Consider the following 24,364-nt stretch of genomic DNA (forward strand, 5'->3'; position numbering starts at 1 on the left):
GACCCAGACCCAACATGTAGGAAATAAAGTAAAATAAATCCAATATTTCCATAGAGTATAGAAAACCTGTTATTCGAACAAGTTTGACCTCCTAAACCATGGGATTATTAAACTTTACAGGGACTTTCACGGACTTGCGGTGTTTGAAATCTGCAACCTTCTAAAGAATTTTTAACATTAGAGCTGTCTATACTCGAAATAACACCCCTATAGTCACCTTTACACTTACTTTTCCCAAGACAGTAGACCATTCATTCACTCATTTTCTAACGCTTTTTCCTCACGAGGGTCGCGGGGGTGCTGGAGCCTATCCCAGCTGTCTTTGGGCAAGAGGCGGGGTACACCCTGGGCTGGTCGCCAGCCAATCACAGGGCACATATAGACAAACAACCATTCACACTCACATTCAATTAACACAGCATGTTTTTGGATTGTGGGAGGAAACCGGAAAAAACCCACGCATGCACGGGGAGAACATGCAAACTCCACACAGAGATGCCCGATTGAACCCTGGTTTCCTAGCTGTGAGGTCTGCGCACTAACCACTAGACCGCCGTGCCGCCTCACTATGAGATCTTGCTAGTAAATTAAATGTGAAATATGAAGCTTTAAGAATATTACACTTAGAACTTAATATCTTGCACTAGTGTTATTAGTGTTAAAAGTCAAATCAAATCAAATCAATAAAACAAGGGTGCCCAAATGTATACACCTGCCTATTTTGTTTAAATAATTATTGCACACTTTCTGTAAATACGATAAACTTCCTTTTATATCACACCTCATCAATCACTATCATCATCAAGGGTGCCCAAACTTTTTCAAACCATTGTATGTATCTTCCACTCATAACACCTAACCCAGGGGTCAGCAACCCACGGCTCCAGAGCCGCATGTGGCTCTTAAGCCTCTTTGTTGTGGCTCCCTTTGCAATGCTCAAGTTTTTTTTTAACACCCGAATGGGGAAAATAAGCATATTTGTCATGATTTTTTTGCTTTTTCTCCTCTGAACTACTTTGATACCTCCAAATCTGGCAGTCAATCAAAATCTTTGGAGACTCGCAATTTGCTTCACATTTCTTCTGAGGTTTAACCAAGATGATACTATCATTACCCTATGAGTTGGCATCCATCACAAATGAACACTTCACTTCTATTTATTGGATTCAGCTGTTAAAACTTGTTAAAATAAATTAAAAAATTCAAACTTTCGAAAGTTTATAAGATATTTTTATCTACATAGATTTATATTTACATAGATTGTTTTTAAATCATGTTTTGTGGCTCCAGTCTATTTTTCTTTAGTGAGCGAGTGGTAAACTGGCTCTTTTGATTGTAAAAGTTGCCGACCCCTGACCTAACCAGTCCTCCTCGGAACAACACTTTGTCATTGTCACAAGACAATAGCGAGGTGCATTCGGGGGCACTCGAAACATCACAATATATTTCACTATGCATGTCTGCATGGTCGAAATAAAAACAAAGAAAGTAAGCGGATACATTTAAGTATGCTAGGAATTCAACATAAAAAAAATCAGTGATGTTTTTGAATGTAACTCATAATAACATGGTTAAATTGTCATTTTGCTACTATTAAAGAAAACTCAGTTTTCAGTTCATTTAGAGGTGTTGATATTGTCATGATTAATTCATTTCTAAATTGTGAATAATATTTTTAATATAAGGGCGGCACGGTGGTCGAGTGGTTAGCGCGCAGACCTCACAGCTAGGAGACCAGGGTTCAATTCCACCCTCGGCCATCTCTGTGTGGAGTTTGCATGTTCTCCCCGTGCATGCGTGGGTTTTGTCCGGGTACTCCGGTTTCCTCCCACATTCCAAAAACATGCTAGGTTAATTGGCGACTCCAAATTGTCCATAGGTATGAATGTGAGTGTGAATGGTTGTCTGTCTATATGTGCCCTGTGATTGACTGGCAACCAGTCTAGGGCAGGGGTCAGCAACCCGCGGCTCCAGAGCCGCATGTGGCTCTCCAGCCTCTTTGTTGCGGCTCCCTTTGCAATGCTTGAATATTTTTTAGCACCCGTGTGGTGAAAATGCACATCTTCGTTATGAGTTTACAAAAATCCAACTTTGTGTGAGACCATGAATGCATCCTGACTGAGTTCTGACTGGTGACTGAATGAGCAGACAGGATGCTATCCAGTTCTCTCTGACAGGTTAACATGAAGGGAAATGAGTAATACTTTGAGTTATTTGAGTTATTAATTATTAATGAGTTATTTGACGATTCTAAAAAATAAATTAGAGCTCATTTAAAAACAAAAGTTTATCTCCAGTACTAGCAAGAGTACTCCAACTCGTCTTTTTTTTTTATCTGAACTACTTTGACACCCCCAAATTCCCTCCAATGTTGTTTTAAACATACAACGTTTTGCGGCTCCAGGCTATTTTTCTTTAGTGGGCAAGTGGGTGAAATGGCTCTTTTCATAGTAAAGGTTGCCGACCCTAGACTCTAGGGTGTACCCCGCCTCTCGCCCAAAGACAGCTGGGATAGGCTCCAGCACCCCTGCGACCCTTGTGAGGAAAAATGAATGAATGAAATTTAATTAAAATAAAAATTACAATTAAAATTACAATGTTTATTATTTGACAGCCCTGGTGATTTCACATTCATTGTGGCAAAAATTGAATAAAACTCAGTCACTGTAGAAATAGAGTCGACCTCACTGTATATTGATCAAAGTGAGGCAAAACGAAGATGGAAATTGAAAATGCAAGGCTCAAGGAAAGTTTGCTTACAGACAGATTGTTATCCACTTCAGTGGTGCAGAAATAGGCGAAGCAGATAGAAGTAAAGGGACTACAGCCTTACCATGAGACACATATAAAGCCAGTCAGTCAGGATTTTCCTTCACCATTGTCAATATCCATCAACAAAAAGAACTAGGCCAATACTGGCAGGTTAATAGCAAATAGAGCAAGCATCACATTTAGCTTCGGCTGTGTGACTTTAATTGGTCCCCACACGGGAGAAAAATACAGTGTAGTGTACTTAAAGAGGAACATTATAGGAAAGAGTAGAATAACAGCACCAGGGAGAGAACGTAAAGAACGATGGAAGAGCCGGTGTAGGAAGCGGTTCCCTCGCATTCCCTCTGCATGACTGTGTGCTTTGTTCGCAAGCGAGCCCCTAACGAGGAAGCAGGAGAGAAATGGATCTTGGATGCATTGAGCAGGGGAGGCCAGAAATGATTGCGGTGAAATAATCAGACACACATGATATCAGGAGTCGCCCGAATCACACGCATACAAGCACACCCACCACTAGTATCACCTCTGTCCACCCTCCCATACCCCATTCACCCACCCACCCACCCACTAAACCATAATTATGTGTGGTATAATATTCAGAATGGCTAAATTGCTCTGGCTCGCTCTCATCCTCATCCCTCTCCATTGACAGCTCCATAATGACCTCATGTCTGCCTCTCCCAGCTTACACTGTAATTACCCTCCAGGAACTTAATGTGTTGGTCTAACACAACCATCCTCTCTTTCCCAGAGGAATCATTTTGAGCTAGTATCATCTTTCTCCTGCGAGTTCTCTGTGGAGAAAGCGGAAAGTCCCTCCGTCGTTTCTGCTCCGTTTAGTGAAACTCAAAGTCTATTTGCATTTCTTTAAACGTTCGCTTTGTATTGGCTTTAGAAAAGACAGTGGCATATTAGAAGTGACTGGAGTGAAAGTTTAAAGGCGAGCTATTATGCTCATTTTTTGGACCTTTGTATTGAGTTGTGGACTCCTATAGAGTAGCTACACACAATAACCCACACAGAAAGCTTTCTAGATCTTCCAGACTCTGCACCTATTCCAGTTTTACATTCATTCCACACACAGCATGCCTGCGGACACGCCCACTCTCATGTGATTGATCCCACTCCCAAGCGCTCACAAGGACTTCCAAACTACTGCCGTCATTTTGAATGTTTTTTTCAGAATAGCAGTTAATAATAAATGAATAAACCCTTTGAATAGCTACTTGAAAAGTTAGGAGTTACTGGTAGCTCATGAGCGACTGGCTGAGACCACGGTGAGCTATTCTGCTCATTTTTTGGCCCTTTGTATTGAGTTTTGGACTCTTATAGAGCAGCTACACACAATAACCCACACAGAAAGCTTTCTAGATATTCCAGACTCTGTACCTATTCCAGTTTTACATTCATTCCACACACAGCATGCCTGCGGACACGCCCACTCCCCACGGAGTGCTTACCAAAGTAGCACAACATTTTTATAAATTGTGGAACGGTTTCTAAAGCTCATCTTTTTCAATCAATAAACTAATATATAAATATACCCTGAAATGAAATGATACACATATGTTTATTATTGTGGTCATACTGAGGTGTCTTTAATATTTGAATCATCGAATTTTTATACAACTCTTGTATCATATGAGATCAATTATACTGTGGGCGTTCATCATAAAGAAATTGGTCGTCTTTAAAGCACATAGATGTAGTCAAGCCACGTGGGCAGGAAGTGACACGTGCTTTGACTTCATCAACAGTGGAAAATATCTGTAAGCTCCAATTTGTGAAACACACTCCCTTTCTTGGCTTGTCTGGATGGCGTTCCAGATGTCAATTTGTACATTTTCCATCAAATCATGGCACTGAAAAAACATACATGCTGTGGTGATTTGTCAGATTGTAGTCCAGCTGCCAGACCATATGCAGGAAGAACCATTTCAAAAACATCTTTTATTTGGAGTCAAAACACTTGAGAAGCGCCGTGTGTGATCGTCATCCAAAACTAGCACAACTCTCCGCCATGTTTGTTCCCTAACTCTGGTCGGTAATTTCTGTGACTTGCAGTCCATTGATCCGGGTCAGCAGTTCACGTGGGAGAACTCCAACTTGGAGGTGAACAAACCAAAGAACCGTTACGCTAACGTCATCGCCTACGACCACTCCAGGGTGATACTCTCCAGCATCGAGGGTAAGAGATGTTGTGTTTGTTGTGTGCGGGCGGATGCTTGGAGGAACAAAAAGGCTTTTTGGCATCATGTGTACTTTCTCTCACTTATAAGGTTAACTTCAGGGTTGTCGCATGCTGTGCTATTTACTGCCACCATTTTGTGTCTTAGTGCTGTTCTTAGTGGGTGTCTGCAGTTGCGTTTAGCTACCTCAGGTGTCAGAAATTGGCAGCACCAATACAGATAGAGGGAGGAGGTGGGAGGCCAAGCCCAAACAGATGAGCCTTATCTGGGTAGAGCATGTGTGAGGAGCCCCCCCCCCCCCCCGCTTTTCCTGGAGCCCTGTCTCTCATATAGTCACGCGCAGCAACAAATACGCTTGCTTGCTTCCAGACCACTCACACACACACACACACACACACACTTCCTGGGAAGCTTCTTCAGCTGCCAAACAACTCTTAAGTGAAAGTGTGTGTATTTGTTCTATCTGCACAATGTGTCTGCTCTAATCCCGTGCAATAAAGTTAGAGTGTATCAAAACACTTAGCTAAGCCGCCTGCTACAGACTTTTGATAAACATATGTTTGGACTGCTACTGCTGTCTGCTATGTTCATTCATTCATTCATTCATTTTATACCACTTTTTCCTCACGAGGGTCGCGGAGGTGCTGGAGCCTATCCCAGCTGTCTTTGGGCGAGAGGCGGGGTACACCCTGGACTGGTCGCCAGCCAATCACAGGGCACATATAGACAAACAACCATTCACACTCACATTCATACCTATGGACAATTTGGAGTCGCCAATTAACCTAGCATGTTTTTGGAATGTGGGAGGAAACCGGAGTACTTCCCGATCTTCCTGATCTCCTGACTGTGTTGTCAACATGCTAACCACTCATCCATTGTGCGGCCCGGCATGAAAAGTAATCCCACTTATCTAATAATCATGATTTCTTTTGAGATCAGTTTCATATCATAACAAAGAAAATTGCGGAAAATGCTGTGTCAAAAGGTGGGCAACAAGAAAAATCATTTGAAAATTGACAAACAACCATTCACACTCACATTCATACCTATGGACAATTTGGAGTCGCCAATTAACCTAGCATGTTTTTGGAATGTGGGAGGAAACCGGAGTACCCGGAGAAAACCCACGCATGCACGGGGGAGAACACGCAAACTCCACACAGAGATGGCCGAGGGTGGAATTGAACCCAGGTCTCCTAGCTGTGTGGTCTGCACGCTAACCACTAAACCGCCGTGCCGCCCTCTGCTGTATTCACTTAAGAATAAAAACTTATTTCTAAGGTGCTACTGAGTGGTAACAATGGATTCTCATTAGCATCTACTAACTAGCAGCTTGCTTTTAAGGCCCACTATCGGCAGCCTTGGGGGGTTTAACAATTTGGAAGTAAGATGAGGGAAAATAATTGAGTGAATGCTGAGCTAATGCTGTTACACATCCAAAAATAATTATCTTACCTTGCTTAATAGCAGCGGCATTGCCCATCACCTGTTTGTCATTTGAAGTGTTTTGGTTTTCAAGTGTTTTGGTTATCATTTTTATCATTGGACCCAAAGTTGACCATTAACAATGTATGCATACTATACATTGACAACCTGAATGTAGAGTGTGACATATTTTTATTTTTATAGTCAAAATGATTCAAAAAATGTTTTCATGTATAAGAACACACTAATAGAAAAAAATGTGCATCAGTTACAACGCTTATACCGAACACATCTGTTAAATATTCATGGTTTCCTTCAGCTTTTTGCTGTCAGCTTAACGCCGATCCACAGTATGTCTTTGGTCCTTGCACCAGTCACACAGGACGTGACAGGAAGCAAAACCACTGCATACTTCTAATTTGACATCAACTAACACAAATCACTTGATCAAACAAACCACACTTTCAGACCCATCGCAAAAGTTAGTTTTAAACCGCCCAAAGCTACACAGAGTCTAATCAATAATGTTGTCGTGTGTGTGTGTGTGTTACCATCCTTAATTTCTGCCCTCTGCATTTTAACACAGCACCTCTCAGCATTCACAAATAAAAATGTTTATAATAGTAGAATTTCTAGTAAATTTGATTTATAGTCATATCTGCATTTAATGTACAGACTCCCTCGTCTGCATCTTTTCACTCTAGTTGTAAATTGTCATCAAAAGATGCAAAAGGAGGTTTTGTGGCTCACTTTGGCAGAATCAGGTCACGGCCCGACAGCGCGTGCGTGTTTGTGTGTGCGCCTACATGCGTATTTCTTGTGTACTTGTGTTTGTTTGAGCTATGACTCAGTGAATTTAGGGATTATGGTATTAGTCCCCAGATGAGCAGGACTGATCCGAAATCAAACTCACACAGATGGCCTCTCACATCACACACACACACAGTTACACACACACACTTACACATACACAATCCCAGTGTCAGCCTCGTCTTTACACAGAGGCGGCCTTACAGTCATAGCGCCATTCAAAGCCACACATCCAGGGTATGCTCAGATTAGACACGTGATCGTCTTAGCATGTATTATAAAACAAGACGGCTGAACAATCCAACACTAAAGGACTAGGCCCAGTGAAAATATTAATCTTCATGCCACAACCTTAGTTGGTCCACACCCTTCAATACTGAGACATAAACCTGCTTTCATACTAGAAATAATCCATATAACGTCCGTTATTTCAAGTTTGTCTTCAAGGAAAAGTGCTTTAATATGATCGTCAAAGCCCTGATACTCTTCCTTAATGACTTGTATTCTTCACTCGCAGGTGTCCCAGGTAGTGACTACATCAACGCGAACTACATCGATGGCTACCGCCGTCAAAATGCCTACATAGCCACTCAGGGCTCCCTCCCCGAGACTTTTGGGGACTTCTGGAGGATGGTGTGGGAGCAGCATACGGCCAATATTATTATGATGACTAAGCTGGAGGAGAAGTCAAGGGTAAGAACCGGTGGATGGAATAGCAAAGACACGGTGGTGTCGCACACTGCTGGAGCAATACTCGCAATAATAATGTAGCGTAGTAAGAAACAGGAAAAACAACAGATGCATTGAATTGCAAGGGGAAAATGTTACACCTTGCAACAGCTGTAAAGCTTATATGCTTGAGTCACGTTATTGTAGCTTGTACCAAATGCAGATCATAATTGGACTTACCGTGGATGTCATTTTGTTCTACAAAGCAAACATTTGCAAAATTATATTTATAGTGCATGCCGTCAGCCATGACGAGCTAGCTTTCGCAGTTCAGCCTCATTTTCATTTTTGGGGTGCAATCACTCAGGTAAACTAACATGATGTATGAGACAGTACAGATGTTTATAGAGATCATAGCGAATATTTGCACTTGCAGCATGTGGACTTAAGCCTTAAGACAAGGAGATGATGATTGGTTGCTTTTAAAACACAGAATGGTAAGTGGAAATTACTCTAGAGTTGCTTGTCCTTCAATTATTGTTTTAAGTCGTCTTCTTAATGAGCGTAAAGGGGTTTATATAGCCTGATGGTGTGTATATATGTAACCATATTGCTGGAAAAATATGTTTATATAACAGGTTTAATGCTTTGCAGCCTTTTTGCTATTTTTATTTCTTTTATAATTTTATACCTTTTATATTTTTATATTTTATATTTTATATTTTTATAACTTTTATATTTTATATTTTATATTTTATATTTTTATATTTTATATTTTATACCTTCCTGAAATAGATAAGGCCCGCAGGATGTGTCTTCAGAGAGGCTTTTCACGGCATCCGTAGAGATTGAATAACGTGTTGCCAGGTGAAGCATAATCACCTGTGCAGTAAATATCGTAAATTTGTTTTTGTTTTTTGGGGAGGAAATCCAGGTGCTGACTTTTTTTAGACCAGGCAGTCTATTTACTGTAGCTCCAATGTACTGTTATTAATAGAATATAAATTACAATTCAAATTAGAAAGAATGGCTGAGGTGTAAGAAAGAATCCTAATCAAAAGTGGTACCCGGTTCTTTGTTGCAAATGATCCTCTCCTCTCATCTGTGCTTCTTTTCCTATTCTTATTATTAACCTGTTCATTGTGTTGAAGCTGTCTCCTTTCCAACCTTCTCCAACTGTCTCTGTTGTGTCTTTTTGACCCTCAGATGCCCTCTTATTTCTTCTCTAAGGCAAGAGCTCGCTTTCTCTCCTTTGCTAATCCCTTTTCAAATGCCTCACATGGTTTTCTCCTTACCCCTTTCCTCACCCCCCCACCCACAACCCTCCCCCAACCACCACCCTTATGCAATAGCCAAATGCGAAGAGTTGAAATAGTTTCAAAGCACCACAAGGCACCCACAGTCAATGAGGGCTGACATGGGTTTTTTGTTACCACTCAAGTTCAGAAACAGTGCACATTAGCGTCTGCACTTGCATGATCACACCTACAAATGGTCTTCCTGTCTAGCTGTGGTGCTGTAAAGTGTGTAGCATTACGTTTCGTAGCACAGGAGCACTTTATATCATGGATAAGAATGAACTCTGTGGCACGTTTGCTGTAAAAGAACATAAACCGTCTCATAAACATGATGAATTAGCCTTTTCTCCAATGTAAATTGTCTGGTTGTTTACTATCTCTTGCTGGAGGGAATGATGTGATCACTTTTCCAAGCCATAAAGGTTGTTATGTGTTTAAACATTGCCAACACAAATCATCGTAGATGAGCAAACCACACAAGAGCAAAGCTCTGCTGGTGGTCCTCATATCATCATAGTGTATCGTACATTTTCTTATATGTTGGGTGTGGTTTGTAAACCTGCTCTTCTCACCGTGGACGACTCTTCGCGTCCCGATAGTGTCTCAAGGTCTGGTGGGAACACGGTTGGAAAGCTGTAATTACAGCCTGAACGTCCCAGGCCACGGTGCTTAATCCTCAGTCTGGAGCAGCGGAATGCAGAGTGAGCTGAGCTGAACTCCATTCTGTCTTTGATGTGAGGACCGGAGGGATCAGCGAGCAGCGTTTGGTTTGGCCTGATTCTGCCAAGGCTCTCCTACCTCCCGCTCCGCTGGGATGGCTCCCTCTTTTTGTGGTCTCTGAGGCTGAGCTGAGGAACTACAAGTATGATCATATGACGGAAGGGAATTTAAAGGTGTTCGGGGTGGCGAGGCGTGCGTCGTTGTCGTCTTTTGGGGATTTGTGAGGTCAGAACGTTGAGGCCACGTTGAGCCATGTGATACTCCTCACTTTTCCAGCTTTGTGGTGGATCCCTGTGAGCGTTTGCCAAGCATACGGTATCTTCATAGTGCAGAGTTTTAGCCAAGAATATCAAACAGCAGTTGTACCCTAGAAAAGCTACACGACACCCGTCTCGCATCACTCCACACATGCACTAAAACCTCTTTCACACACTGGGTTCCCTCAATGTGCACAATATTTTCCAACGTTTCTGTCTGAAAAAAGTCTCACAGATCTGTTTTAATCCCTCTTTCCTTATTCCTTTATCCTTGCACACCAAGGCTATTTAACTCAATTGTTCTTTGGCACACATTTTCACAAAGCTAAGACTTCTCAGGCTGTCATACCTACAAAGGTCTATCTTAGGTGCAAGAACAAAGTCATACATTAAAACAGAAACAATATATTTGCATAGGTCAAAGATCCTCAGTATTGCAATGTTGAAGGACCTTCCACGAAACAACAAAGATCCTGTATATGAAAAGATGTTTTATGGACCTACTGAAGAAATACAAGTCAAAGATCCTGTTGTAGAAGAAATTCTCCGCAACCTAATTGAGGCCTCCAAGACCACTTGTTTAAGTAAATTTCATCTCCCCAAGCGTATTCGTTAATCTCCACTTATGAGAAGGAATAAAAGTCACACACTAGTACAAGTTAACATCATGTATTGTAAAATTTGTCAGACAGAATAAAATCACAAAAACACGGGATCCTGGGCTGAGTTTCTCTTCAAATGTCCACCTGCAGCCTCCCGACGATAAGAAGGAAAGTCAGCCCCGATTCTTGCATCCCAGAGGTTTTGTAGATCTCCTTAAATGGGGTGGAGTTGGGGGTATGTGTAGGGGATGGACCAGGACCAATTATTTAAATACTAGATTAGACTACAATCCTCTATAAGGACCTACCGCAAAAAGGCTATGCAAAGAGCCTCTATGGCACAAGCACACTCCTGTTTTATGGACCTACTGCAAAAATGCAAGTCAAGATCCTCTATATAGCAGGAGCACTCTGCTGTCTTACAGATGTACTGCTATTCAAAGCCTATTCAAAGATGCTCGATGGTAGAACGCTCTGATGTTTTAAGAGCACACAACAAAAAGTCAAAGGTGCTCTACATGGTAGTTTTGCAAGGGCCTACCAGAAAGATCCTTTTTAGCCCCTAAATGCAAGTCAAAGATGGGTTATATGATAGGATTGCTCTGCTTTTGCTGGTCCGTCCAGTTGAATAGCTGTACTGTACGCACTTCTTTCTCTTCATGTTGTCCTCAAATGCAAACAAGCGCTTACTATATCTCACAATATTTACCGTCCTACCTTTTAAGGTGAAGTGCGACCAGTACTGGCCAACACGAGGGACAGAAACCTACGGTCTGATCCAGGTCACTCTACTGGACACAGTGGAGTTGGCCACCTACTCTGTGAGGACCTTTGCACTCTACAAGGTAACATGTGAAGTCAGCCGTGGAACAGTTTTTACGAGTGTGTATTGATCCCTTTAAATATTTATGCCGCTTGCTTTGGCGTATTGATGCACTGTCGTTATATTATGCTGTTAGTGTCAAACAAAGGTAAGCATTATCATATTTGCTGTATTTCTTGTATTGGATGTCACAATATATGTATCTAATGTTTTGACCCATATAGCAAACAAACCAATGCATTACCACCACCACCAGTATGTTAGTTTGTTCCAGTCAATACCATACACCCTCCGGCTGCTTTTAATACCCTTTCTATGTGAATTAAAAATTGAACTACAGTACATGGGACTACTGACCCACTTTGGAAGATAGGTCACTCAACAGATCAGATGTGCTGTAGCATTTGATGGTATTGGAACATGTTTTTGTTATGACATTGTGCCATTTAGTAGTCACAAACATATTTCTCACATTAAATTCCTTGGAATAATCAACTATTAACAATTTGGGCACTAAGAAAATATTCAGTTTTGATCTTAATTTCATCTCCAAAAGAGGGGCACTGCAAAAAAGAAGTCCTGACCGGAAAAAATATTTTTTGAGGCAAAACTACAGTACATAGAAGGGGAAGGGTTCCTTTTTTTTGGAAATGTTGATGAAAATCGGAGGAGAATGTCAACGTCAAGCGAGATTTAAGAACTTCCAATAATTGACATTTTGCACTGCTAGATCTTAAGTGAGACAAAAATATTTTGAGTATGCAATTTATTGCTAACAAGCATTAAAGTGAAATAGGCTGTTGAACATCTTATGGAAATTTTAAAACCGTAGCTTTTAAAAGCCAAACCCTGGGCAAAATGTGGATTCAATAAATTTTCTGTCAAATATTCCCACTGTCATGATCTCTTGATGGCAAAGGCAAAACAGCTTTCTCTCTTTCAATGCAGTGGGATTGTTGAGCTTCATAAGTAAGGCCTCTCACAGCGCATCATTGCTGCTAAGGTTGGAAGCATTAAGACATCAAGTCATTTTTAACTTCTTCAAAAAAATCCTGACGGGTATGTAACAAAAAAGTGAAATGGTAGACCCAACAAAATGTCACTGACCCCGAGCTGGGGAATCAGACTGGCTGTCCGTCAACACACGTCTTCACATCTTCATATTCAGTCCTTATGAAAAAAAAATGTCTTGACAGGCCTCATCTCCTTGCCAAAACAGAAAGTTTTCTGATGTGAGAAAATGTAACCTTAACAGTCCCGATGGCTTCCAGCATTACTGGCATGAAACGGAGATCCAACGTGAGATGTTTTCCACATGGCACAGTGGAGGGGGCAGCATCATGATGTGGTGTGCTTTTTCCTTCAATGGAACAATGGAGCTTCAGGTTGTGCAGCGGCGTCAAACAACAACTGGCTACGGTGGAGATGTTGCAGGGGATGTCCTTCATAAATGAATTCCCTCGCCTGTGTGGTAAAGAATGTTTTTTCAACAGGACAACGCTGTAGTCCACAATGCCTGCCTGACAAAGGAACGTCTTCCAGAGGAATAACCACATTCTTTTGGAACATTGTGTGTGTTCCACTGATCTAAATCTAATTGAGAACATTTGAAGATGAATGGCAAGGGAAGTTTACAAAAATGGACATAAATCCCATGATACCATCTTCACCACCTGGAGGAACATTCCCACTTGCCTATTGGGAACACCGACATCCAGCATGCCCAAACCAATTTTTGAGTAATTGTCAAAAATAGTGCAGCTACTAATTTTTACTTTTTGGAATTTTTAGTTCTAGTTTAAGGGATTTTTAGGTTGGTTTTTTTGTTGGTTTTTTTTGTTTGCTAGACTAGCCTCTACTTAGAACATTCATTCATTCATTCATTCATTTTCTACCGCTTTTTCCTCACGAGGGTCGCGGGGGTGCTGGAGCCTATCCCAGCTGTCTTAGGGCGAGAGGCGGGGGTACATCCTGGACTGGTCGCCAGCCAATCACAGGGCACATATAGACAAACAACCATTCACACTCACATTCATACCTATGGACAATTTGGAGTCGCCAATTATACTTAGAACAGGGGGAGGCAAATATTTTGACTAGTGGGCCACATTGAGTTAACAAAATTTTCCGGTGGGCCAAAACATATATTTAACACACACACACACACACACACACACTATTTTATGCTTAGAATGTTCCTTGAATTATTTGTGTAATTTTATCTGTAAAAGTGTTATACTATCAGCTGTATGTTCTCATTTAAACAAAAGACATCAGACCACATCAAACTATGTAATTTAATTTTACAGTTTTTTTTTTTTTTTTTTTTTTACTAAATAAGACATCCGACTTGCAAGTCATGTTGCCAGTTTGTATGTTAAAAGTTGAAAGCAACTGGCGGGCCGGATTTGAACGTGTAGTGGGCACATGTGGCCCCCGGGCCGGAGTTTGCCCACTACTGACTTATAACCTACGTAAGATCCAACAGTGCAAAATGTAAATTCTTATAAATTCTCAAACATTACCATTGTATCAATAAATAGTACTAGATCATATACAGTGAGCAGGATTATGCAAAGAAAAACATTTGTACTTTGTTTTTTTAGACTGGTGGTGCATGATATTACATTTTGGTTAGGATTTGGATCAAAATTCAGCAGATACAGGAATTATTCCCATGCACCCACCCTAGCCCATAGAATCATAATAGCACTGCCCATCTGTCCATCAGTACACTGCTAACTAGCAAACAGATGGACAAACACTAATGCCATGCTTCACTTCTGCATTTTACTGAGAGACATGATAGTTTATGTTTATCATACCATTGCTAAAACTTACCTAAGTCTTATGCGTCTTTTTAAATGAGTTAGAAATAAATGACTGGAAATTAAATAAGGGACAAGATACTGTATCTGATCTATCATCAAGCTTTGTTGTGGTCTGGAGTGTCATGAGTGCTGCCGGCACTGGGGAGCTGTGGTTCACTGAAGCAACTATGAAATAAAACATACTATGTACTTATGTACTGTGACATTGTGAAGCAGAGCATGAACCCCTCCCCTGGGGAAAATGAGCAGCATGGTAACCCGACCCCTTAATGTGTGTGTGTTGATCCAGAGTGGCTCCAATGAGAAGCGAGAGGTTCGTCACTTCCAGTTCACCGCCTGGCCAGACCATGGCGTACCCGAGCACCCCACCCCGTTCCTGGCCTTCCTGCGTAGGGTCAAAGCCTGCAACCCTCCTGACGCAGGACCCATGATCGTGCACTGCAGGTTTGCGTCACTTTTTTACCGTGTTGATACTCATTCATTCATTCATTAATTCATTCATTTTCTACCGCTTTTTTCATCACGAGGGTCGCGGGGGTGCTGGAGCCCATCCCAGCTGTCTTCGGGCGAGAGGCGGGGTACACCCTGGACTGGTCGCCAGCCAATCACAGGGCACATATAGACAAACAACCATTCACACTCACATTCATACCTATGGACAATTTGGAGTCAACAATTAACCTAGCATGTTTTTGGAATGTGGGAGGAAACCGGAGTACCCGGAGAAAACCCACGCATGCACGGGGAGAACATGCAAACTCCACACAAAGATGGCCGAGGGTGGAATTGAACCCTGGTCTCCTAGCTGTGAGGTCTGCGTGCTAACCACTCGTCCGCCGTGCCGCCCCGTGTTGATACTTGATTGCTTTATTTTATTTTGCATCATCAGTGTTTTACTGTTAACCACTCAAGCTCGCCCTGCTTCATAAATTTGCATTCAATTACCGTCTCAGCCAGAGGAAGGATTTTTTTTTGGAAGCATGTTGTTAGAGAGCTAAAGGGAGGCTGTTATTTGCCGTAACCAGGGGGAAAAGGATAGAAGGCTGCTGATGGAATGTGGGCCAGAAACTCCAGAGAGGAAGAATTAGTGTGGTGGAGATGCAGAATGGAGAAAAAAGACAATGATTGAGAGGAAGCGTTAGCGAGGGACTGGGAGTTTAAATAATGAGATATGAGCAGAATAAGAGTGACTGTGGGAGCCCAGGGAAGAGATGAGGTCAAACCTTGGACACGACCAATGGAAGTACTGAATTAAAGAAGAGGAGAGGTGGAGAGAAAATCCAGGCTGACGACAGTTGGTGGCTGGTGGGAGACTTTGTGACAGGTACTTAGTGGAAGTGGAAATGAAGAAAGAGGGCGTTGAGGGCGAGAGGCATGGGGGTGAAAAGGTTTGTCTGCAGAGAAGCTCCTCATAATCTTTGCTTGCAGTCAGATTGAGTATCTAACAGGATTAGCAGTCAAATTTAATTATCTGGGCAAGCCTCTGTCATAATGTGCCGTACCATATCAGGCAGCCTGTGAATCAAACAATAGGCCCAAATCTCATTCCACTCACACACACACACACCAATATTCATTCTGCTAAGAGGGTTTCCATTTACTTGCAAGAAGTTGCTTGCTCAGGGTTTCACCGTTCCACTACCAGCACAGCATAATGTGTTAGAATAGGCTTCTAGATGTATTTTAGATTTGGAATATATGTAGATAGGAAGGCATATCTTTCTAATGCCAATGCTGACTCGTCACTGTCATTTTTCATTTTTCACTCTGTTGAAAAATTGCAAGACTGACCCTCAATGCTGGGCTATGTTCACATTGCAGGGTATGATGCCTAATTTGGATTTTTTTTTTTTTGTAAAAAATCATATTTTTCATGTGACTTGTCAATGTGAATGCAAAGCATCATTGCAGGGAAATTACCAAGAGCTGATTCACTGAATTTTAAAAATGAATTTATGGATGAAAACAAGAGAAAAGTGGAAAAAAGCATAATAGTTCCCTTTTAAGGTTTAATTTCACTTGTATTGTCCCTGGAGAAGTGAAAATAAAAACACTATTATTAAAAGACACTATTATTTTACAATACTTCATCATTCATCCCTTTCCCTACTCAGCGCTGGAGTCGGCCGCACCGGTTGCTTCATTGTGATCGACGCCATGGCCGAGCGGATAAAGCATGAGAAGACCGTGGACATCTACGGCCACGTCACGCTAATGCGCTCCCAGAGGAACTACATGGTTCAAACAGAGGACCAGTACATCTTTATCTATGACGCGCTGCTGGAAGCCGTCACCTGTGGGAACACGGAGGTCCCTGCCAGGAACCTGTACTCCTACATCCAGAGGCTGACGCAGATAGAACCTGGCGAGAACGTCACAGGCATGGAGCTGGAGTTCAAGGTGAGCACAATCTACAATAACTATACAATTATAACATAAAATAAATGGAAATAATTCAATTGAGAGGAAGCAGTAAACACCAAAGCTACCCTTGGAAAAATCTTTGCATGAACTTTCTCTGGTTACTATATACTATATGTATGACCTTGGAAATTTGACCTTAATAGTGTCTGACAGCATCTTCCCTAAGGCTGTTTTCAAGGCTCTTCCAGTTCCAGCAGCCTCTTTAGAGAGTTTTCATATAGTCCAAATAGACGGTTGGAATGGAATAAGTATCACAGAAGGAATAGGCCATTTTATTGCTGCTTTTAGGAGGCCAGCAGGGAATACAATAAAAAAAGTAAAAGAGTTCTTATTATGTCATATTATGTATTATTATTATTATATGAGCAAAATGTCACATGTCTGCTCGGAAAGCGTGATTTAAAAAAAAAGCCTCTTTTAGTGACCTACTCGGTTGATGAACGTCAGAATAACAATGAACTCTGCGCCCTCTGTGCTGTGTTTTCCAGTCTTACATTGATGGAAAACACATGGAAGAGTTGGTTCGTTCACCAGATTCCATCTCAGTGTTACACTTGCACAAACACATGGAAATACACTTTTCAACATCACTGAAGAGCAAAGCTGTAAATCCGACATGAACATAGTACGGTGAAGCCTCTAAAGCAGGGGGTGCAAACTTGATCGCACAGGGGGCCAAAACTCAAAGCCAACTTTTAGCTCATGGGCCAACCTGGAGAGCATCGCAAGTCCCTTTTACTTTAACAGAAATGCTGATTGTAGCACACGTACTGTATGCATCATCAGTGCACACACACAAATGCCTCAAAAAGTAGCCATTAAAATGGTCAGATTCTGGGATTGGAACATAATGCACCACTATGGTTGCATTTTCAGACTGCGACAAAATGCACATAAACCTCACTCATGTGATGATTGAATGAGTTTGTTCTAACTGTTGACTCTATGATCCAGGAAAATATTGTTTGTTTTTTACCAGATTTTCTCGATAAGACTATGTTGATTGTCGGCAATGAAAACCAGACTTAAAAATAGCAAAATAATCCAGTCTGGGTTTTTTTAAATAGGGGTTTTCCTGCTTGGGCTCTCTGCCTAAAAGAAAATAAAGTTAATCCTGCAATGGTGACCAATATTAGAAACAAACTACTTTGAGAGACCCCATTGTTATCGAGCAAAGGGGTATTGTTTCGTTCCCCCTGGAGTCTGTGGTTTGTCTGTGGTCGCTGTTGTTCCTTCTCTTGTTTTAAGACGTCATCCATTTGTCCGGTATGAAAGAATACACACACGTGTGAATGCATGTGCGATCTGGGGTTACAGGATCAGTTACACATCACACACATGTACCGTGAGACAGCGTGGGGCCTAGCGGTTTTTCCTGCAACTAACTTTGTCTTATCCATCTTTCTTATGTGCCCCCCATCCCATAATATTGTCTTTATTGTCTTGTCTGCTGACTGTATGCCCTAAGGCCTGGCAAGAAAAGAGGAGTTTTCTCATTTCACTTGTGCAGTGTGCCAGAAAACATTCTAGTGAGGTTTCCATTTTCCATCTTTCCTCTTTATCCCTCAATTTGTTTATTTTGGTCATATTCTTCTCGTGCATAGTTGTGTGAAAAAATGGTATAAGTCTTCAACTCATGAACCGCTGCACACAAGAAGGTGAAAATGAGTTGCCTGTGCTGTTATTTCTATGGCAAATCCACCACACGGTGTTGCCAGGTTGGTTCAATTCGCTCTTCAGACGCCCAAATGTAACTTAAGGGTGTTTAGCCGAATCACCATAAAATTTGTAATACTCGTTCAGAGGACAGACAAGCACATGTGTGTAAATGTTGGGCAACATTGGTTGAAAAACAAGGCCGCCATCGAGAGAAATGTATTTTGTGGGGGCTGTAATAGGCTAAAAAGATAAGACGCCTTGATTAGTCCCACAGGATTCATCATAGCAAAAGTACAAAAAAACACACAAGAGAATAGAAAGTGCAAAATCAAGGTATTAAAAATCAAGACATAGATTATTTACATGTTACTCAAGCCACACGTTTATTGCACAGTTATTGCACGGTTATTGTACAGCAGTTTATATCATGGAGTCTGACAGCTACAGGAAGAAACTGCGATATCTCTCCTTCACACACATTGGATGTACTATCCTGTCCCTAAAGGTGAGAGTGTGTGCTGGGGGGGATGGTAGTCTTTGTTCATCACGCAGGACAGTTTGGCTCCTAGAGGACATCCCAGGACAGGGATACCTTCTTAATCAGCTTCCACAGCCTCTTCCTTTCAGCTGCTGTGATGCTGCTCCCCTAGCAGGCCACACCAGAGAAGATGGCAGTCACAGAGTCCTAAAGGGTCTTCAGGAGTGCCCTTGCACCCCCAAAGGACCTCATCCTCCTGAGAGATAGAGTTTGCTCATGATAGTTCTGAGGATGTCTGGATCACAAGATATGCTAGCATGTCTTCCGGAGCCTTTTAAGCACAACCTATAGGGGTCACCACAAATGGTTTAGCCCAGGGGTCTCAAACTCAATTTACCCGGGGGCCCCTGGAGCTAGGGTCTGGGTGAGGCTGGTTTTCAAAAAAATAAAAAAATTATTAAAAACTGAAAAAAAAATCATTTTTTACTGTTCTCAAATATCTTAATTTTATCTTAAATATCTTAAAATAAAAAAATTAAATAAACAATTTAAGCAGTCATTTCTGGGTTCATGATACCATACAGCATCCATATCAAACTAACATTAAATTTTCATAACAGGGCCTCAAACTAGCATCCAGTGGGCTGCATTTGGCCCGTGGGCCGCCAGTTTGAGACCACTGGTTTAGCCCATTATGTAGCTATTTACTGTCTTTCCTTTGCCAGCGTCTGGCCAGCGCCAAGGCCCACACGTCACGCTTCGTGAGTGCCAACCTGCCCTGCAACAAGTTCAAGAACAGGCTGGTCAACATCATGCCCTACGAGACCACTCGTGTCTGTCTGCAGCCAATCAGGGGAGTGGAGGGGTCGGACTACATCAATGCCAGCTTCATTGATGGATACAGGTCAGTGTTCATGTACGAATTGGTGTGATTTTTTTTTAAAGGTTACATGTGTTTCCAGGCAACAGAAGGCCTACATAGCAACACAAGGACCATTGGCGGAGACCACAGAGGACTACTGGCGGATGCTGTGGGAACACAACTCCACTATAGTTGTTATGCTCACTAAACTGAGAGAAATGGGACGGGTAAGACCATTAGAAACAAAGAACATTATGTTGTCTAAAGACAAACACATGTACACTGTTTGTACACTTTATTTGTGCCCATGTAGGAGAAGTGTCACCAGTATTGGCCGGCAGAGCGCTCAGCTCGGTACCAGTACTTTGTGGTGGATCCTATGGCGGAGTACAACATGCCTCAATACATTCTCCGAGAATTCAAAGTCACCGACGCCAGAGTAAGCCATCAAGTCCATGTAGATGTTTATGATTATCGTTCTTAGGGTTCCAGGGGGAGTAAAGTGATGCCCCCACTCTTTTCCAGGACGGCCAATCTCGAACAGTTCGTCAATTCCAGTTCACAGATTGGCCAGAACAAGGAGTGCCAAAGTCAGGGGAGGGATTCATTGATTTTATTGGTCAAGTGCACAAAACTAAAGAACAGTTTGGCCAGGATGGACCAATAACTGTACACTGCAGGTAACAGCATTCTTCCTCCATCCACACCAGGGTTCAATTCCACACTCTGGCATCTCTGTGTGGAGTTTGCATGTTCTCCTTGTGCATGCGTGGGTTTTCTCCGGGTACTCCGGTTTCCTCCCACATTCCAAAAACATGCTAGTCCATAGGTATGAATGTGAGTGTGAATGGTTGTTTGTCTATATGTGCCCTGTGATTGGCTGGCGACCAGTCCAGGGTGTACCCCGCCTCTCGCCCGAAGACAGCTGGGATAGGCTCCAGCACCCCCCGCGACCCTCGTGAGGAAAAAGCGGTAGAAAATGAATGAATTAATATTTTGCTGACAAGAATATTTTGCTGACAAGAATTTAAGCAAAATTCTAAATTAAACTTCCCACTGTATATAAATGTTTTAATAATCCCTATGATGACTTTTCTTATTAAATGAAGAAGTGTTTACTTCAAAAATGTTAAAATTTTCCTGGAAAATGTCCCCTTTCAAAGATTCCACTTGAGTAATATTGAGTTTTAAACACCACAGTGCTGGAGTGGGCCGGACCGGCGTGTTCATCACACTGAGCATCGTGCTGGAGAGAATGAGGTACGAAGGTGTGGTGGACATCTTCCAGACGGTGAAGATGCTGCGCACACAAAGACCTGCCACCGTTCAAACAGAGGTGACTTATATATCTCTCTCCTTCATCCATATCTGTCCTTCAGCTGCTCTCATTTTTTTTTTAATCTGCCTCCTTTCTCAGGATCAGTACCAGTTCTGCTACCGGGCCAGTCTGGAGTACCTGGGAAGCTTTGACCACTATGCAACATAAACCCAGCGGCCATCTTTCATAGCACGTCCCAGCTAGTCCAGTCGTCTGTGGATGAATGCGCTAGGCTGTGACGCGTCTGTGAAGAAAGCGCCAGCACACGCAGAGTGAAAGGGGGGTTCATTGCACCTCTAACTGAGCCATAGCAACCTTCTCGACGAGGGGTCTTTCCACCCAAACACGTCCATCGCTCACTCTAGTCAGTCTGGTCAGTCTTGATCGGAATCTACTTTGTCTTTGTTTCAGCGCTGTTTCGGGGCACTTAGGTTGCTTTACATTGTCGAGGTGTGGAACTCTTCACCTCATCCACCACCAGTGTAGCATCACCAACCTTGATAGAGCATCACAGGACATTTGATTTTTCTATCTTTAGACCTCCTCTCCAAGGCATCCATCATATGGACGCCTTGTGGACGGACACGACTGGGACAACTGGGAGCACCAGAGAATTGCCAAGAGGAGACTCACAGAGCACACAGTATTAAGGACACAGCCCTCAAAAAAAGGACACCAGGAAGTGTTGTATACCCTGCTTTTTTTTTATGTTTTTCAGGGAAGCAGACTCTTGTTTTCCGAAAAGACATTTCTATCATATAAGTAATACAAAGCACCACTTAATGCTTCACATTTTAAGACAAGGGATAAACTGAGAGAGCTTTAAAAAGCACCACCCTCACCACAAAAACTAAATACTTGTGACGCCTTTTCTTAAAAAAAAAAAAAAAGCGGGCTCTCTTTAAGTCACTTTTTTTTCTGTGTTTTTAATTTTATCTTTTTTTTTTATAATCAAATATTTTCTGAGAGAACAACGTTGAGAGTTTTTGGAAAAGTACCACCATTAAGTCACTCTTTCAAGTGTATTTGCATGAGCAACTTTGAACTATCCACCTGATAGGTGCTTGATGACACCGTTTTGTTGGATAGTTTTGTGTTCAGTGGTAGGGGTCTAGGGTTCTGGAAGGGTACATGGTTAAAGATTCAGGGGTTTGGGGTTACAGTTCAGTATTCGGGGAGTAGGACCAGGGTTAGGGATTTAGGAAGATGTGATCAGGGTAAGAGGTCGGGAGGGAAATTCAGGTTTTGGGTTAATGTTAGGGTTTAGGGTAGGGATTCAGGTCGAGCTTACAGTCAGGGTTTAGGGTCAAGATTTAGGTTTAGGGTTGTCTTGCCACAAAGTATTAATGAGTGTGCGACTACCAGCCAATTCTAAGTCCTTCATTTTACATCTAAGGAGAGCGAGAAGAGTCTCCATTATAAATCCGTAATCCAAGTGTTTATGGGATGTTTTTGGGGGGGGCGGGTGGGCGGATTTCAAAATATATATATATATATATATTTAAAGCTACACCAAGATTTTGGAGCAACAAGAAATTTCTCACTGGAATGCTCTTGTGTGTCTGATTCAGTGTGCAATAATAATTATAATAATAAGTAGATGTATCTATATATTTTTGTGTTCACTCACTAACAGCAGTCAGATGCCATGAGGATGGTACATCATTTTCTAGACTGCCCCTTTCTCCCACCTCCTCTTATCATGTCACCACCCCGCAACGGACATTATCGTCACGGTAACCGGACAACCAAGGAATGATTGCAACTCCTCCTCCTCAAACTGCATCAGATAGTTTCATTTTAGATTTCTAGTGCCTTATATTACACGCCTATTTTGATAATGTTACGTTAAAGGGTTCTTGTGTACTTTATGTATGCACACTATATATATATATATATATATACATATATATGTGTATATATATGTGTGTGTGAGTGTGTTTTGTTCTGTTGAGTATGAGTGTTGTTTTTCTAAAGAAGCCTGGCTCCTCGTACTCATCACTCGAAAAGGAATGCAGTCATATCACTTCAAAGTCAATAAGATTGAAATGCAGTTCAAAGATATTATTCAAAAATATGAGCTGTAACTGAAATGAGCATTTTATTAAGAATAGTGTCTACATTGGCAGCCATTTCCCCTTTTTGGAAGCCTCAAAGTCTGACTTTCTATGCACCCTATTTCCTCCGATAGTGGCCAACGCCTGAACGCCATCTCCCAGTTACACATCAATTACTTGATTGTTAGAGGAAATTCAATCAATTCATTCTTTTTTTTTTTTTTACAACAAATCCTCTCTGAATGTTCTTAACTCCTGTTTCCATCCCAGTAGTGGAACAAAAGCGGTAACAAAATAGTTAAAATGACTCAACAGTGCCTCTGCTGGTTTCAACTAAATATTGCGCTCTATTTTTGTCAAGGGCTTGCCCTCACTGATGCTTGGTACTCTCTGCAGTTGAGTAAATGAATGTCTGCCTTGGACCAAACATGATTAATCGAAACAGCAGAATCTTTTTACTGTCAAAATAAATATTCTTTGCATACAAAAGTCATGTGTGTTCACCTACTCTCTGCAGTTGAGTAAATAAAATGGCCACTCTGAGTAAATAAACAGCAGAGGCTTTTTTACTGTCAAATCAACCAATGAGGTGTGGTGTTTATCTAACTTCTGTAGTTGAGAAAACATAAGGAAATAACGTAGGTTTCTATAGTCAAAATAAAGTAATGAGTTTTGCATACATTTTTTCGGCAAAAAAATAGTTAAAAATGTAATGCGTGTTCATCTACTCTCAGCAGTTGCATGAATGAACGCCGCCATGGTCACTAAAAGAGGAAATACGGTTCATCTAAACAGCTAAGGCTTTTACTGTCATATAAAATGACTTTTTTTTGTTATGTTTTTTGCATACAAGCGTGGATCCCGCTTCTGTCACCAAAAAATAAGCCAACCACTCAATGTGTGTTTCTCCTCCTGTCTTGCATATACCTGTACTGTATGTTCATGACAAAAAGCCCAGGTGCTACTTTAGCAGCCAAACAGAAACTGCATCTTAGTTGTTTCCACCATGTTGTGGTGACCCTGGTGTTGTTTGTATGCATGGTACCACTTTGGAGATGCCCCCCCGGCCCCGTTGGTCGCACCTGTAATGGGAAGACTTGCACTTTCTCTTTTACTATGCACTAATCCTCTTATCTCTGTTAGTCCACCTCCCCCCAAAAAAAGATG

The 24,364-nt window shown here is 41.8% G+C and overlaps 1 protein-coding gene across 14 annotated transcripts in view; it reads left to right on the forward strand.

The window, feature by feature from the left end:
• The window catches only part of LOC131137438 (receptor-type tyrosine-protein phosphatase delta-like), a 126,649-nt gene extending 103,230 nt beyond the window's left edge, over window positions 1–23,419 (forward strand). For 8 of the 14 annotated variants that reach the window (XM_058085448.1, XM_058085484.1, XM_058085492.1 and 5 more), the window contains 11 exons: window positions 4,837–4,960; window positions 7,717–7,892; window positions 11,471–11,590; window positions 14,689–14,843; window positions 16,514–16,799; window positions 19,686–19,864; window positions 19,923–20,049; window positions 20,136–20,261; window positions 20,348–20,502; window positions 21,023–21,158; window positions 21,240–23,419. In XM_058085448.1, the coding sequence (XP_057941431.1) occupies window positions 4,837–4,960; window positions 7,717–7,892; window positions 11,471–11,590; window positions 14,689–14,843; window positions 16,514–16,799; window positions 19,686–19,864; window positions 19,923–20,049; window positions 20,136–20,261; window positions 20,348–20,502; window positions 21,023–21,158; window positions 21,240–21,308 (1,653 nt within the window). In that variant the 3' untranslated portion in view covers window positions 21,309–23,419. Of the gene's footprint in view, window positions 1–4,836; window positions 4,961–7,716; window positions 7,893–9,074; window positions 9,099–11,470; window positions 11,591–14,688; window positions 14,844–16,513; window positions 16,800–19,685; window positions 19,865–19,922; window positions 20,050–20,135; window positions 20,262–20,347; window positions 20,503–21,022; window positions 21,159–21,239 lie in introns of all 14 variants that reach the window. The other 6 variants (XM_058085433.1, XM_058085427.1, XM_058085475.1 and 3 more) reach the window with 1 other exon arrangement.
• The last annotated feature ends 945 nt before the right edge of the window (window positions 23,420–24,364 follow it).

This window comes from Doryrhamphus excisus, chromosome 1, assembly GCF_030265055.1.
Source record: "Doryrhamphus excisus isolate RoL2022-K1 chromosome 1, RoL_Dexc_1.0, whole genome shotgun sequence".
NCBI classification, from domain to species: domain Eukaryota; kingdom Metazoa; phylum Chordata; class Actinopteri; order Syngnathiformes; family Syngnathidae; genus Doryrhamphus; species Doryrhamphus excisus.